This window comes from Sciurus vulgaris (genome assembly GCF_902686455.1).
Source record: "Sciurus vulgaris genome assembly, chromosome: 4".
Lineage (NCBI taxonomy): Eukaryota > Metazoa > Chordata > Mammalia > Rodentia > Sciuridae > Sciurus > Sciurus vulgaris.
This window is the reverse complement of record NC_136464.1, coordinates 35,882,285-35,899,820: the sequence shown is the minus strand read 5'-3', so window position 1 is coordinate 35,899,820 and position 17,536 is coordinate 35,882,285. Positions and strand designations below refer to the sequence as shown.

General features: G+C 39.3%; 1 protein-coding gene across 4 annotated transcripts in view; it reads left to right on the top strand.

Annotated features, from left to right (window-relative positions):
* The window catches only part of PLCE1 (phospholipase C epsilon 1), a 333,975-nt gene that overhangs the window by 283,877 nt on the left and 32,562 nt on the right, over nt 1–17,536 (top strand). For all 4 annotated transcript variants that reach the window (XM_079138532.1, XM_079138533.1, XM_079138530.1 and 1 more), the window contains exons 20-23: nt 5,400–5,529; nt 9,364–9,485; nt 10,362–10,479; nt 16,129–16,260. In XM_079138532.1, coding sequence (XP_078994658.1) covers nt 5,400–5,529; nt 9,364–9,485; nt 10,362–10,479; nt 16,129–16,260 — 502 coding nt within the window. The remainder of the gene's footprint in view (nt 1–5,399; nt 5,530–9,363; nt 9,486–10,361; nt 10,480–16,128; nt 16,261–17,536) is intronic.

The following is a 17,536-nucleotide window of genomic DNA, read 5'->3' as shown; positions in this document are numbered from 1 at the left end:
ATTACAGGCATGCACCTCGGCACCCAGTTAGGCAGGCCTCTTTTTAAGAGGGCACTATCTATGTGTCACCTTCTGATGCCCAAGCAGGAAACATTAGTGTGAGGATTCAGCTGAATATGTGACCCTTGGAGGTAGTGAGGACAAGCATGCAGTGTGTAAGTCCCCAAAAATGAACAGCTCTAGTTCAATTGATTTTCAAAACTTTTTGTGCTGAGCCCTGCAAAAAATAAATAAATACATTTTAAACGCTGAACCCACTGGACATGATGGTGTGAGTCAGTAGTCCCAGTTCCTTGGGACCCTGAGGCAGGAGGACCTCAATATTTCCAGGTTTACAATAAATTTTAACTTTTTATATAGGACAATGTAATGTTTGCCTCTATAAATTTGGCTATTCCTGTTTTGATGTGTTACTGCAGCCTAGAAGGTTCTTTTAAGTTTTGTTTCTGTCATCTGGTGCATTTATTAGCAGATTTCTAAAGTGTCTTCATCCCAAGTGCCCTTGAGTCCTCTCCAAAAGAGCCACCTGGCGTCAGGTGGTTATTGCTCCTGGCTGATGCTCCCCTCTCATGCCGAAGTTGCTCCAGATTGCGATTCAGCCTCTTCATTTATGGAATGGAAAACTGAAGCCTGGCCATTTGCACATTTGTGTGACTTTCTCAAAGCTACCCAGTCAGAAGGGTAGAGGTAGAACTCAGACTTGGGTCTTCAAGCAGGACTTTTCAAAGATAATACAGAAGTCAGGACGCGGTGATAGGAATCACTAGGGCACTTTTTTTAAAAAAACAAATTCAGAGGTCCCAAATCTCACCCACAAAAATATGAATTTTGGAAAGAAAAGCCTGGCCATCTATTTATTGAAAAATAATTCTTGCCAGATGCTGTGGCACATGCCTGTAATCCCAGAGGCTTGGGAGGGAGGCTGAGGCAAGAGGATCACGAGTTCGAAACCAGCCTCAGAAACTTCGTGAGGCCCTATGCAACTTAACAAGACTCTGTCTCAAAATAAAAAAATAAAAAGGACTGGGATGTGACTCAGTGGTTAAGCAATCCTGGGTTCAATCTGTGGTACCAAAAAAAAAAAAAAAAAAACAGAGAAAAACAAAAGAAAAATAATTCATATTTCCTGGAAGTTTGAGAAACACTACTTACCTACTGTTTTCTTCAGAATGAGTTACCTCGTTCAAAAGCCTAAGGCAGTTACTGTACAGGAGACTTGTTCTTGGAAGACCAGTTCCACTCTTTCCAATCCCCTTTTTATTTTCTAAGTTCTCACAAACCAACTAATTAGTAATCTGTTCTGGAACATTGTCAAGTGTCACTTTGACACTGCCCACAGTGTGATTTCCACAACTTACCTCTTCCTCCCTTTGGAAAAACGAGATTCTTATCCAATCCAAATTGTCGGAGACTCGCAGCCACCTCGATGATTTCCGGGCAAGTACTGGCCCGGATCCCACAGTCTCGCCCTCAGGGCTTCTCTTTCCTCCTCTGGCAGGTTGTGGATCTAGACCTGATGCTCTGACCACACACGAGGCCAGGTGAAGTGACAGACCCAGGGTGCTCAGACCTAACCCTTCAGTTAGAAGACCTGGGTCATTTCCTTGCCAAGAACTCACCTAACAATGAGGATGGACTGACTCAGGGCAGGATTCCTAGAGCCCAGCTCCTGCCTCAGGTTTGTGCTGAGGCTTTTCCTGAGACCTCCCGACTACACCCTACAGAATTCTCTAGGAGTCTTACCATGTGTCCTACACTCCAGTCCCCTAAATTCAAACAGTTTGCACTCAGTGATGGCTGGCTCTGTGCAGGTGCCAGAAGAGAAAAGAGTGAGACGCAGCTCCTGCCTGGCCCCATAGGGGCATCTCCTCATCTGAGCCCAAGCTCAAACCCTCTAACCTATATCTGAACTGCTTTTTTAAAAAATTTTATTTTTCAGACAGCATTTTGATTCATTGTACACAAATAGGGTACAACTTTTCATTTCTATGATGTACACAATGTAGATTCACACCATTCATGTAATCATACATGTACATAGGGTAATTCTGTCTGTCTCATTCTACTATCTTTCCTTCCCCAACCCCCTCCTGCCCCATTTTCCTCTACACCATCCTAAGTTCCTCCATTCTTCTCTTACCCCCCACTGCCCCCACCACCCCGCCATTATGTGTCATCAGCCACTTATCAGAGAAAACATTTGGCCTTTGGTTTTTTGGGCTTGACCTTTTTTACTTAGGTTGCTATTCTCCAACTCCATCCATTTACCAGCAAATGCCATAATTTTATTCTTCTTTATGGCTGAATAATATTCCATTGTGTGTATATACCACAGTTTCTTTATCCATTCATCAACTGAAGGGCATCTGGGTTGGTTCCATAATCTAGCTATTGTGAATTGAGCAGCTATGAACATTGATGTGGCTGCATCACTGTAGTATGCTGACCTTAAGTCCTTTGGGTATATACCAAGGAGTGGGATATCTGGGTCAAAAGGTGGGTCCATTCCAAGTTTTTTGAGGAATCTCCATACTGCTTTCCAGAGTGGTGGCACCAAATTGCAACTCCACCAGCAAGGTATGAGTGTGCCTTTTTCCCCACATCGACACCAACACTTATTATTGCTTGTGTTCTTGATAATGGCCAGTCTAATTGGAGGTAGATGAAATCTTAGGGTGGTTTTAATTTGCATTTCCCTAATTACTAGGGATGATGAGCACTTTTTCATATATTTATTGATCACCTGTATATCTTCTTCTGTGAAGTGTCTGCCCAGTTCCTTATCCCCCCGAGTTTCTTTTATGCAAGGATTCAGGCCCTCTTTTTCTGCCTCAGAATAAGTAGGCTATTGCAACGGAGAAGGGCATCAGCTCTTGGCTGGCTGTTCAGCCACCTCTTCCATGCTTCCTGCTTCCTGCCCCCTGGAAGTATTCAAGCATTTCACACACAGCTTTCTGACACTGCTGCCTTTGATCCTTAGATAGCATCCTTCCTCCACATGGTTCTGACACTTTTCTGCAGGAGAGATGCCAGGCCCTGTGCACCGTCATTCCCACCCAGCACTTGGCCTTAGCCGAGTGCACCAAGTCAGGCCTTTTCTCTTAGCAGTGAAATACACACTTGCTTTTGTGGCTCACTTATGCCTAGAAAAGAATTCCCTAGGTTCTGAAGAGCACTGGTCCTGTCAGACACTCTGAGGAAAAGCAAGAAAGGGTGAAAGAAAAAGAGGGAGGGAGGGATGGAGGGAAAGAAGAAGGAAGATTGATTCCCAGGTTAACTGAGCATGAGAATTGCTGCTCTGGAAATCTTGGAAAAATACAATGTCCTTTAGCGTATTAAATAAAGGCTATGGGAAGCCCTGGAGTGGGAACAGGTTTTGGTTTGGTTAAGCTACTGTTTCCAAACTTTCACTGTGTTTTGTGGTTACTGAATTGTCAGTTTTTCCGTATCAGCTATTAACACCCACAGAGCTCTATAAATCCCATTTTGAGAAATCCTGGCCCAGACAATGACCAATTATCTGGAATGGACTGCATGTACAATATTATATCTGGATATAGACAACAGGCTAAACTGTATCTTCCTTCAGTATATATTTTTATGATGAAGATAATATCACCACATTTTATAAAATTTAGGGAGTAGAGAAGTATTTGGAAAATATACATAATTCCAGGGCCAAATGTAACCTCTATTATAGGAGTTCTTAACCTCGGTAATACCCACAGCTAGAACTCGGGGCACTCATGAATGCAAAGGGAAACAAATTACATCTTTTTGGGGGAGGGGTACCAGGGATTGAACTCAGGGGCACTCGATCACTGAGCCCTACCTTCAGCCCTATTTTGTATTTTATTTAGAGACAGGGTCTCACTGAGTTACTTAGCACCTTGCTTTTGCTGAGGCTGCCTTTGAACTCTCCATCCTCCTGCCTCAGCCCCCCAAGCTGCTGGGATTACAGCAGCCCTCCTGGCACAAATTACGTTTTTAGTTTTACTAACCTCTTGCTGAAATTTAGCATTTCCTCTTATTGTAAACATAGGGAACAAACCACAGCAGTGTAGACAGCACCCTGTCTTTGTCACCAGTTCAGATGACAGGATTTTTTTTTTCATGTAACTTCACAGTCATCACTAATACCTCCAAGAATTATTTATGCTCATCATATTTTCAAAAACATTACATCACCTACCACTGTATGTTTTTTACTGTGTTAATGAAGAAACAAATGGGTGCCACAGCATACTGTAGTCCCAGCAACTTGAGAAACTAAGGCAGAAGGATCACTTGAACCCAGGAGTTTAAGACCTGAGTAGGCATTGTAGCAAGACTCCCTCTCACAAAAAAGGCATGGGGGCTGCTTGTGGAGCTCAGTGGTAGAGCACTTGCCTAGCATGCATGAGGCCCTGGGTTCCACCCCTAGCACTGCAAAAAAAAAAAAAAGAAAGAAAAGAAAAGAAAACACATAAATCCTCACAATACAAAATTTGTTTTTCAAACCTTTGACAACTCTATTGTACACTATTTAATTCCTTTGTAATCATTTTATTTTATGCATCTAAAACACCATTCTGAGAAGGAATTCTACCCCATCGGACTGCCAGAAAGGTCTGTCACACAAAAATCAATCAAGAACCCCTTCTGTGTTAACATTTTAATATTTTTTATTAATATCATTGTATATAATTACACTTTGTACATGTATAGAATAAGATACCAAATTATATAACTATATGAACACATGCATATATGCATGTGTAAATATAATATATGCATACACACACAATTCCATGTCCTTTATTTAATAAATGACCTCCCTCCCCGCACACATCAAATTTCGCAGTTTCTAAGTCTGTGTTTTAAATCTGATTTACAGTTCAGATAAAGTCTGTTTAAAAAGAACTTTCTTCAAACTGGCAACTCTTTTTTGATCTTTGTCCATAGAAATTCTAACATTGTTCTCAAGGTCAGAGAAATTTATATATTACTTTAAGAAAGAAAAAAATGAGAGGGGAGTTTCTTAGCAGAGACTTACTGTTCCAGAATTGATGGGTTTGATTCACATCTTCAGTCATTAAAGACAGATGCTGATTTTTCAAGGCACCAAAGTTTTCTCTCAGGTTTTGCCTCAGGAACCTAGGGAGCTGGGCACTACACCCAGGTTCTTTGTAATTGTTTCTAAAAGCTCCAGGATTATTCCTGTAGGAATGCTGGCATTTGTCCAAGTTTTAACATTGCATTTCAAATGATTCTAGATGTTTTGTTCCTCTCCTCAATGAATCAAAGTAGGATAATCCACTTTTAATTACTGTAGTAAGCCTTAGGTGGTAGTTTGGACGGTTCTAAGTGAAAGTTCAGTTGGTTGGCATCTGTAGTCATTAATGATTGCTTTCTTACAGGCTCATCAGTTAGCATCCATGCAAGCACAAGCTTATAATGGTGGGAATGCCAATCCCCCACCTGCCAATAATGAGGAAGAGGAAGATGAAGAAGATGAATATGATTATGACTATGAATCCCTTTCTGACGGTAAGAGAAAACAAGAGCTCAATGCTGTGTGTAGAGAAAAACTTGAATGATTTTCCTTTCTCCCCGCCCCTGCCCCCGCCCCCCAAATAAGTCTTAGCTCTATAGATCAAGAATACAGATTGTTATGTTATTGTCTGGAAGTTTCTGAATCCAGGCACCTAGCAAGGAGCAAGGAAGGAAAGGGATTCGTTCTGTCACCCATCATGACCACAACCGGTGCAGGGAGCACATTCCTAGAGAAAGACAGAATGATAGAAGAGAAGTTGCTTCCACCCTTCCAGATTCTGATGTGGCTGAGGCTCTGGGCAGTTTTAAAACCGGGACTGAATCCTCTCTTTCTCCTCCACCGCCAATAGGGGGCAGCATTGCTACTCCGTGCTGTCTTCTCGTTTTGACTGATTTTCTAGGATAGAAAATAAAGGTGCCTTATTCCCCTTCCCTCCCTGGTTCTCAGATTACTAAACCAACAAGACATTTCCTTCTGGCCCCACCGAAGAGGGGAAAAAAGAAAAAAAAAGAAAAAGAAAACAAAACAAAACAGGAGAGATGGGCTAATGACACAATACCAAAAAAGTCAAATGAATACCCACAAGTTACTAGTAAAGGATTTTACTCATGTAAGAATTCGGTTTCAAGTGTTTCATTTGCTCTAAATTAGCAAATGAAATTAGCATTTGCGGGAGATGGCAGAATGTTTTCTCCCGCACCTTTGCAGATATTGAACTATTTCTTGGGTGTCTTCTGAAAGCAATCAATGCAGTAATGAGAAAATGTCAAGGTTCCTATTTATATAAGCATTATATATGTAGCATATGTTGTTTTCATGTTGACTAATTGTTTCACTAAGTACGTATTTAGCCCCAGACTATTGTCCACTTACTAGTGGCTTGACAACTCAGACACCATCCTCTCAATATCTGCTTCTCACACTCAGGTTGTCTCCAATCATGTTTCAGTTCCATGAGCCACCATCACCGATGACAGTTCTGTCTTTTTTTGCCCCAAAATATAATACCAGACTGTGTCCATTTCATATTTGTTCTTCATATTAGTTGTTTGTTTTATATCATCAACTTAAAGCCAATTTACTTGACCCAAAACTCCGTGAGATAATAAGAGGGACACAACTAACCAGATATGAAAAGGGAGAAAATTGAAAGGAGTCAAGGCAATTTATTTACAGCCTATTCCTGAAAAGTGAAGGAAATGTGGACATTTTTATATAGATTTATTCTTCCCCATGGATTTCTGTTACATTTGTGGTAATGTCCCACAGAGGAAAAAATGATACAGAAATGAAATGAAAACCACACTTAAGAAATCAATCAGTGCAGATGTCATTTAACCCTGTAAGAAGTTAGTCTAGTGGAAAACAAATTCACTTTCCATCATAAATTACTCCTGTATGCTTTATGTACTTTTGAGAACAAGAAAGAAGGCTTTTTACAATCATTATTATTATGGGCGTTTTTTAATTTACAAATGATAAAATGAACAGGTGGAAGAAGGATCTATTTTTTCAGTTAGGAGAATAAAATTCAATCCTACCCCACTAAATTTCGAAGACAGTTGCATGCATTTTTTTTAATCAATGAAAAAAAGGGCCCCAACAGGCTCAGCTTCAACGGTCTGTGAGTCCTTGGGCAATGTCCTTTCTCCTCCTTGGCTTAGGTGCCTCTGATATATTAAAAAAAGTTTCTGTGAAGTGTTTGGTGATCTTCTCCCCTACCCCTCAAATACTAGCACTAATACTGTAATCTATGATAACTTCAATCCATTCCCAACACGTGATTATTTCCCACTCTATTGAAGATCCCAAATAGGCCTTGCAGTTGTGCCGTACCTTGTTGAAGCTTGTCCTATGAAGGCTTCCATATATAACTATTAAATGCCTTATCTAGTGTATAGTTTCTCCATGGTGGTCCAAGTCCTGTTGTGTTCATCTCTACTTTCCTCTACTGTTTCCACTTTTTCTAACTGGAATAAAAGGAAAATAGAATCCTGCCTGCTGGGGAAACTAGAATCCTGGCTGCCTCTTAGGAAGACTGAGTTTTCTATGCTTCTTGTAATAAGTCCCTCTGAGAAACAGAAGCTGGGACCAGTCACTTCTGAGAAACAAATGTGCTCTCAAAATTCTGCACACATTTGCAGGAGTTTCACCAGCCTCCTGAGGGCCACTGAGGAAACCCGTCTCTGAAGTCAGGGTCCCTAGTGTGTCTCTATGACATCTCTAGTCTTCAGTTTTCATACCCATAAGATAAAGAAATGAAAACTAAATCCTCTCTTGGCTATAAAAGTGAGATGACACCCAGCCACAGAATTATTTCAAGAAAACTCTAAGGAAGTTATGAGGGTTATGTATTTAAGTTTGCTACTAATTGCTACTCTGCCTTTTGGATCATAAATTCTTAATGGATATTTATTTCATTTAATTTCCACGCATGTTATTGTTCACTTCAAGTAGTTTTAAACATTCACTGGAGCACAAGTTTGAATTTACAACGTAATATATGCATGTTTTATAACAACAACTGCAAGATTTTAACAAATTAACTGATTTCTGTCCTTTGAACTAAACTTATACTGGGAGTATCACAACTGTCCATAATTGAAAATATGTAATATGAATGTGGCCACTGATAGCATGATTAATAGTAATGATGTTTGCATATATTTATTGCTAGCCCTTGCATATGTGTATAGTCAAAGTATTAAATCTACCAAACATATCTTGTTTTCTTTATCTTGTAATCTAAGCTGTTATTTATGCTTTGCTTCATGTCTTAGTTTAATTTATCTGGCTCTTTGTCTCATTTCTCCTTACTTGTATACCCTGTCTGACTCTGTTTTTCTGTAGCAGAAGTCCTTACTGCTTCCCCTGCTCCTAACAGTCAGGAAGGTAAACATCACCTGAAATGGGCATTTTAACTGCATGGGTATCAGCATTATGTTTCCAATATCTTGGGCCTGATGAGCATGAAGTTGTGAAACTTTTGTGAATACAAATGTAATGAAATCATTGGTCTTGTTTACTTCTTGGCAGCCTGCCTGATTTGCTACAAGGATATTTTGGTCTAAGCATTTGTAGTCTGATGAGTGTGAAATTAGCTTTCTTGTTTTTCATGTTAAAAGAGTATAATCATAGGGTTGGGGATATAGCTCAGTTGGTAGAGTGCTTGCCTTGCCTTGCATGCACAAGGCCCTGGGTTCAATCCCTAGCACCACCAAAAAAAAAAAAAAAAGTGTAATCATGATATACTGCTCACACTTTTACAGTCATTCTGAATAGAAATGCCAAAAAGCAAAAAAAAAAAAAAAAAAAAAAAGATTATCTGTCACCCTTAGATAGATTTACATGTTTTAATTCCTGTTCTTAAGATTATCACTTAATAATTCAAACAATTGTGAAGACTTTGCTTTCCAATTAATTGTATGTATGAAAACTTTGCATTAAGGCGAGGGTGATTAAATCATATATATACCATCTAGAAGTGCTTCAACCACTAAATCCTTCCCAGACTTGTCAGCTTCTTGATGCAGAATATTTCCCACAGTGTTTGCAGAGTTCTAACCATCTGTTTGAAAATGAGTGCTCTCGTTTAGATTATGTCTATATGGTACCAAAACAACTGGTAAATTTGTAAGTTAAATTGAAATTATATATGTCAACCCAATTTCTAAAATTATGGTTCAGCCATTATTTTGGTATCATGTAGACAGAACCTCAGTCTTGCAGATAAGTACAAGTGTCTGGCTGCCCTCACAATGCAGTATGTGTTGCCCTTAAGTGTCACATTTGGATCTTGTTACTGAAGCCTTCTAACACATTTTCAGACAACATTCTGGAAGACAGACCTGAAAATAAATCATGTACTGACAAGCTCCAGTTTGAATATAATGAAGAAATCCCCAAGAGGATAAAGAAGGCAGATAACTCTGCTTGCAACAAAGGAAAGGTGAGTGAATGGTTTCTGCTAAATAATACTTGGACCATGGTACCCATTTCCTATCCCTTCTCTTTACCCTTGCCCTCTCAACCCTTGGATGCCACATGGTGATAATATGGGATGCCCATCTGCCTCTCGTGATAGTTGGTCATTGATTCATCCCACCAATACCTACTGAAGGTATACGTGTGGCAGACACTGAAGTGGCACAGGAGGTGGCTTAGTGATAGAGACAGACCTGTAGATGTGTGCAAAGAACAGCAGTTGCACTGTGCTATCAGAGAATCAAGGACAGGCCCTCAGGGAAGGTGACATTTGAGAAGGATGATTTGGCCAAGCAGACAGAATCAGGGTATTCAGGCCAAGAGGACAGCTTGGTTGTTCAGGGAATTGCATAAAGTCCTATATGCATTTGGAATGACCAGGAAGATAAAAGGGGTCCAGACTATGAAGTATTAAAGAGGAATGACACCAAGCATAGGAAGATGATTGAAGTGTCCAGACCCTACCCTCAAGGACCTCACAGCATGTAAACTAAGATCTACAGACAGTTGCTGTGAGTGACATTGTTGGATGACAGAGTAATAAAATATGTAAAAGAAAAAAAAGTTGAGCCACCATAGATATATAGTCAATTCTCTATTAATTTATCAAGTGATGGGCTGATCCTTGTGTAAGTCAGTGGATTGTGCCTGAGGGGCTTGAAGGATGAATGAGTCTCATTCTTGCCCTCAGAAAGCTTTCACTCCAGGTGAGGTATTAGGACCCGATTGCAAATAAGTACTGAAGCACGCTGATGACCCCAGAGAAGTACAGGTGAGTTCGGAATGCATAGGCGAGTGGCTTCTACCTTCCATGGAAAACGGTATCATTTTCTCTTGATAGGTTTATGACATGGAACTGGGAGAAGAATTTTATCTTCCTCAGAATAAAAAAGAAAGCAGACAGATTGCACCAGAGCTTTCTGACCTTGTCATCTATTGCCAAGCAGTGAAATTTCCAGGTAAAAAAGTAGGCAATGCCATCTGTAGCAGTCAAAGATACCAAAGGAAGGAAATATCCTATTTATCTAATTAGACATTGTGAACACTCCAAAATAAATTGTGTGGCCAAATTAATGGTTGTAATACCTTCTAAATGTTTATTATTATTATTATTATTATTATTATTATTAATTATTAATTATTTGCTTTGATTGCACATGAGGAAAAATACCATAAAATTTTCATTTTTCCAGACTACACAATGTCTTTTTATAAGTTAATCACTGATAATAATATCTATAAGGTCCAGCAGTTAAAATTTATTAAACACTTAAGCATCAGGATTTGTGCCTAGGGTTTTATATAAATCATCCCTTTGACTATTTATAATAACCCTGTGAGGTCAGTGGTATTATCTTCATTTTTAAATAAAATAAAATCTGAGCGAGATAAAGTAATTTGCCCAAGGTTTCAAAGGCTCTCAGTTAAGATTCTTATTTGAAAGATGCAGAAATCGACTTAAGCAAAGAAGGAAATTTATTGGCTCATGTGTTGAGAAACGTAGAGCAAAGATGTACACGTTTTAGGTACAGCCTGATCCAGGGCACATGCTTTCTGTTTCCCCATTTGTCACTTTACCGCCACTCTGTTGGCCTTTTCCCCTTTGTGTTTGCAAGATAGCCATAGCAGGCTAGCACTGTATACTTCAGATTTGTCTCCAGTGCAATGTTTCTTCAGAGCTTCCAGAAGAAGTTCCTCACTGGGTTCTTTGCTCAAACCCAAACCAATCGCTGTGACCATGAGGATGCCAAGCTCTGACGGTCTGGAGCAATGTTTCTAAAAGTACAGTGAATTTATGTGGATGAACCATTTCTTCAAAAAAGTGTCCATTTAAGTTGGTAAACGGTAGATCCGTGAATCTGAAGCCTGTCTCCAAATCATGTCCTGAAGCACACAGTACTCTGCCTCTCTTGATAGGGAGGTCCCAATGCACTTAATTCGCCCAGTTATGTGTCCCACAAAAGGGGCACCAACAGGTGGAAAAGTCAGGAGAGTCCACAAATACATGGAGATTAGAAAAATTCACCTCCTCCTCCTCAGAAAGAGAATCCCCTTGCATCAGATTTCTAAGGACAGGAAAGAGCTGGAATTGGAGGACCAGTCTGAACGTTAGTTTTGGGTGTATAAACTTGGACTAGTGAGGGGTGTTAAAATGCCAAACCTCACCTTTTCAAGATGGGCTGAACTCATCAGAGCTTAGCTTAAGCACCAGTTCTCACACTGTGCCTGGCAAATGGGGCAAAAGTGTTGAGCTATAAAAAAAAGAAAAAAAAAGAAAAAAATTAGGCCACAGTGGCCTTTTCACACACCAGAGGCAGGAAAAAAATCCCTAGATTCCTTAATTTTACATTTTCTCCCAGTAACTGCAAACTTTCAGTAGTTGCTACTGCTTGTCTGCTAGCAAATTCTGTTGAAGAGAATATGAGTGAAAAAATAGCAAGTAAATATTTCAAAGAAAATACAGGAAGCTAGCATTTTTGTTTCACAGAGCAAGACTTTATAAGACCTAAATATGCTACAATCATACATGCACCTCATGAAATTATTTTTACAATGGAGGAAAATTCTTTACCTGTCAGTCATCATGACTGGCATGTCCTCAATTGTGTGATCAAGTGTGATGGTCACACTGTTCCAAAAAATCACATTCACTGCATCTCTTATTCTTCATAAATACAAGTGACACTGGGTATACCCAATCCATTACTCTGACTTTGTCATTTCTCAAGCAGCACTGAGTAATTAAGGAGCACAAATTCTCATAGATATTTATAGTCAGAGCAAAAGATAAACTTTCTGTACCAACAGAAAATCATGGAAGGGCCAAGAGATTATTTGCTCTGCCTTGAGGCACACACTAAGCATGTGGTTGGCTTTTTTTAAAAAATTCCAAGTATACAGTTTAAAAGTATTTAAATAGTACATATTCTTTTTTTTTTATTTTTTTATTTTTAATTTTTTTATTGTAAACAAATGGGATACATGTTGTTTCTCTGTTTGTACATGGCGTAAAGGCATACCATTTGTGTAATCATAAATTTACATAGAGTAATGTTGTTTGATTCATTCTGTTATTTTTTTCCCTTCCCCCCACCCCTCCCACCCCTCTTTACCCTCTATACAGTACTTCCTTCCTCCATACTTGCCCCCCTCCCTAACCCTAACTCTAACCCTAACACTAACCCTTCCCTCCCCCCCATTATGTGTCATCCTCCACTTATTAGCGATATCATTCGTCCTTTGGCTTTTTGAGATTGGCTTATCTCACTTAGCATGATATTCTCCAATTTCATCCATTTGCCTGCAAATGCCATAATTTTATCATTCTTTATGGCTGAGTAATATTCCATTGTATATATATACCACAGTTTCTTTATCCACTCATCAATTGAAGGGCATCTAGGTTGGTTCCACAGTCTGGCTATTGTGAATTGAGCAGCTATGAACATTGATGTGGCTGTGTCTCTGTAGTATGCTGATTTTAAGTCCTTTGGGTATAGGCCAAGGAGTGGGATAGCTGGGTCAAATGGCGGGTCCATTCCAAGTTTTCTAAGGAATCTCCACACTGCTTTCCAGAGTGGCTGCACTAATTTGCAGCCCCACCAGCAATGTATGAGTGTACCTTTCTCCCCACATCCTCGCCAACACCTGTTGTTGCTCGTATTTCTTGATAATCGCCATTCTAATTGGGGTGAGATGGAATCTTAGGGTGGTTTTGATTTGCATTTCTCTTATTACTAGAGATGTTGAACATTTTTCCATGTTTGTTGATTGCTTGTAGATCTTCTTCTGTGAAGTGTCTATTCATTTCCTTAGCCCATTTGTCGACTGGATTATTTGAATTCTTGGAGTAGAGTTTTTTGAGTTCTTTATAGATTCTGGAGATTAGTGCTCTATCTGAAATATGATTGGCAAAGATATTCTCCCACTCTGTAGGCTCTTTCTTCGCATTGCTGATAGTTTCCTTTGCTGAGAGAAAGCTTTTTAGTTTGAATCTATCCCAGTGGTTGATTCTAGCTTTTATTTCTTGTGCTATGGGAGTCCTGTTAAGGAAGTCTGATCCTAGACCAACAAGGTGAAGATTTGGACCTACTTTTTCTTCTATAATCTGCAGGGTGTCTGCTCTGATTCCAAGGTCCTTAATCCATTTTGAGTTTAGTTTCGTGCATGGTGAGAGATATGGGTTTAGTTTCATTCTGTTGCATATGGATTTCCAATTCTCCCAGCACCATTTGTTGAAGAGGCTATCTTTTCTCCATTGCATATTTTTGGCACCTTTGTCTAGTATGAGAAAATTGTATTTATTTGGGTTTGTGTCTGTGTCCTCTATTCTATACCATTGATCTACCTTTCTATTTTGGTACCAATACCATGCCGTTTTTGTTACTATTAATAGTACATATTCTTTAATAGGTATATTTAAATCTATTTGAAGTTTCTTACCTTTTCCTCTTACCTTTTCTTTTTATTCCCTTTCTCAAAGTAACTAAATTATGTTGCTAGAATAATTGCTATAATATCTTCTAAATATTTACTGTTATAACTTGTTTTGATGCACAAGAGGAAAATGTCACAAAATGTTCATTTGCTACCCTATTGATTTTAAGTTTGATAAGTTTAATTGAAAAGTTACATTATCAACTTCAATGTCTCTCACCTTTCACCCCACTAACTCCCATCCCAGGGCCATATGCAAAAACACCACAGAGTACGTAGGTACCATAAGATCATGTGGACTGATGCCCACAGAAGTAAATTGAGCTTCCCACCATTACAAACCTGGGCAATGTCAGACAAGAGCCAGAACTCCGAGTCTCAATTCCCAGGGCTGTGTTCTTTTCACCACAGTCTTACCTTTCTCAGGGCCAAGGAAGTAGCTGGGTTTTCTTCCTGTTCATATCTTCTATCTTAGAGGATTTGTTTCTCAATTACATCTTATATCTTCTTCTGTTTTCCTTCTTCTAATAGAAAAGAAAAAGAAGAGTATGGTATTTTTATCATATGACCCCAGCTTCTTAGTTTCTATATGCTTCCCAGTAAGCCCCGCCACATCTCCTACTCTCATCAAGCAGCTACATACACCAAGGTCTTTCCTGCTGCCAGGCATTTGCTCCCACAATGTCCTCAACCTAGCCTATCCTTCCTTCTCCCTTGGCCACTGTCCAAGCTGCAAGGCCAAGGCTCCCATGAAGTACCTGAGACGCTGCAACCCATCGCACTGTCTCCTTCTGGGAAGCTCTTTGCATTTATAAGTACATATTTGGGCACCTCCTTGGTCTTTAATTATTCTGCAGTTAAGAGTACAGCCAAACCAATAAATTGTGTGTGAGAGAGAGAGAGAGAGAGAAAGAGAGAGAGAGAGAGAGAGAGAGGCAGAGAGAGAGAGAGAGAGGAGAGAGACAGAGAGACAGAGAGACAGACAGCCAAGAGAAGTATTAGATGGTGAAGATATCTTTGGACCAGATCATTGCTCAGAGATCTGGGCCCTTGGCTACCTGATCCCCGTGACTTTGGCAAAGGCAAATCTCTCTGAGACTCAAGTTTTCTCACCCCAAAGTCTATGCTTTTAAACATTATTCTATCTCTGATGTTGTTCTCGAAGGTATATTTCTGTTTCAAAAAAGAGTTCCTGACTGCCAAGAGTGGTGGCGCATTCCTATAAAAGTGAGGCACTGCGCAACTCAGTGAGACCCACTCTCCACATAAAATACAGAATAGGGCTGGGGATGTGGCTCAGTGATCAATACCCCTGAGTTCAATCCCTCTTACCAAAAAAAAAAAAAAAAAAACCACTCCTTGAAACCACTTCAGCTTAAGGAATTGCTCTCCTAAAGGTACAGTTATGAACCCTGGGAATGATTTGGAGGCAACTCTGGCTTCATAAGAACCTTTAAGTCACTCTTATACTGGAACCAGGTCTGTGTGGCATGCATTCATTTTCTCATTCAGCAAATATGCACCAAGTTCCTGCTATGCAGCAGGCACTGTGCCAGGTGTGAAGGGTCCAGGGAGGGCTTGGACCAGGAGAAAGAGAAGCCATGAAATTTTTATTATCATCACAGTGTATTTCCCATTGAATTCCCCATTGAATTCCCAAACTAACCCTATGGGTGAGTTTCTATAATCACACCCATTTTGTAAATAAGGGAACTGAGGAAGGTAGAGTGTGTAAAGTCAAGGCTCAGACCAGAAGGAACTGAACCTGAACAACGTGAAGGTAAAGTTCAGGCTTGAAATCATGCTTTTATCTCTTGAAAATGAGTAATTAATTTTGAATTAAGTATGAATTAAATCTTGACTGCAGCACTTTTTTTCACACAACTTTTAAAAATCTTTCAGGTGTACCATCAACTAGGTGTATGTGGATATAAGAGAGACAGAGCTTGTGATTATTCTGTAGTAAGCATTCACTTCTTGTTGCCTTTGCCTGTAGAGATAAAAACTACACTATAATTGCCTACAATACTATTATTAACAGTGATAAAAATGCTAGCAGGTCTTCTGTGCTGAGTTATGGGGAGTAGTAGGACTTCAAAATAAACATTAACAGGGATGGAAAATGTTGCCTGTAAGTTTTTGGCTTATTTATTTTCATTTTATGGGAACAGGCCTGTCAACTCTAAATGCATCTGGCTCTAGCAGAGGAAAAGAAAGGAAAAGCAGGAAGTCCATTTTTGGCAACAATCCGGGCAGAATGAGCCCAGGGGAGACAGCATCATTTAACAAAACATCTGGAAAAAGTAAAGTCACCTTCTTACAAATTCTTTGCTTGATCCTGCATGTTGGATGATTCATGTCTTTTGCTGTCTAAGCACTTCCCTTGAATTTGGAAATTCTTTTTTATTTTCATGAATGTTCACATTATCTAATGGCATAAATATTTTTAAATTACTAATTTATGCTTTCAGCTCACTAAAAATAACACTTCACTGGAGATATTCTAACATTTTTACTTTTGACTCAGAAGTAAAAATTGGAAGCACCTTGGAACATTCTAGTGGTTCTTGGAACAACACTCTTTACCCAGAAGATATATCCATTTTATTTCTAATTACTTTTTATTGTGAAAGTAATAAATTCTCATAGTTGAAATTCAAACAACACAGAGTATTATTAAAATTCCTTTCCACTCTCAGTGTCCTTGTGCTACTTCCCAGAGGTAAACCATTCTTAAGTTGATTGCGTTTTGTTCAAGAAAAATAAAATCTTTTTAAAGATAATCCAAGTGGGATATAACTGAACAAACTCATATCCGTTTTATACTTGCTGTAAATTTTACATAACCTTCTGCACATATATCTATCTTATTCTTTCTAACACCCACATGGTATTTTATTGTGTGAGTATACTGACATTAAACCACTTCATCACTGATAACTTTGGGTTGCTTCCTGTTTTTGTTTTCTGGGGGTTTTATAACCTTGTACATATATTGTTGTGTACTTGTACAATATATCCACAGAGCAGATGAGGTATAGAGGCGAAGGACTTCAGGATTTTCATTTAAATCTATGTTGCAGCCGAGTGTGGTCACACATGACTATAATCCTCATGACTACGGAGGCTGAGGCAGGAGGATTACAAAGTAAAGTCCAACCTCAGTAACTTAGCAAGGCCCTAAAGTAACTTAAGGAGACCCTGCCTTGAAATCTAAAAAAATAAAATAAAATAAAAAATAAAAATGGCCGGGGATATCGCTCAGTGTAAAGTGCTCCTGGGTTCAATTCCGAGTACCAAAATAAATAACTAAATGAGTGTCAGTATTGCTACCTTCATTTTATTTTATTTTTTTATGCTGGGGATCAAACCCAGGGCTTTACTTCTGAGTAATGCCCCCAGTCCACTATCTCCTTTTTATCTACTTTTTAAAAATTCTTTTAGTTGTAGATGGACACAATATCTTTATTTTTTTATGTGGTGCTGAGGATGGAAACCAGTACCTCACACGTGCTAGGCCAGTGCTCTGCCATGAGCCACAACCCCAGTGCTATTCTCTTTTCAAAACTCAGTAGACAC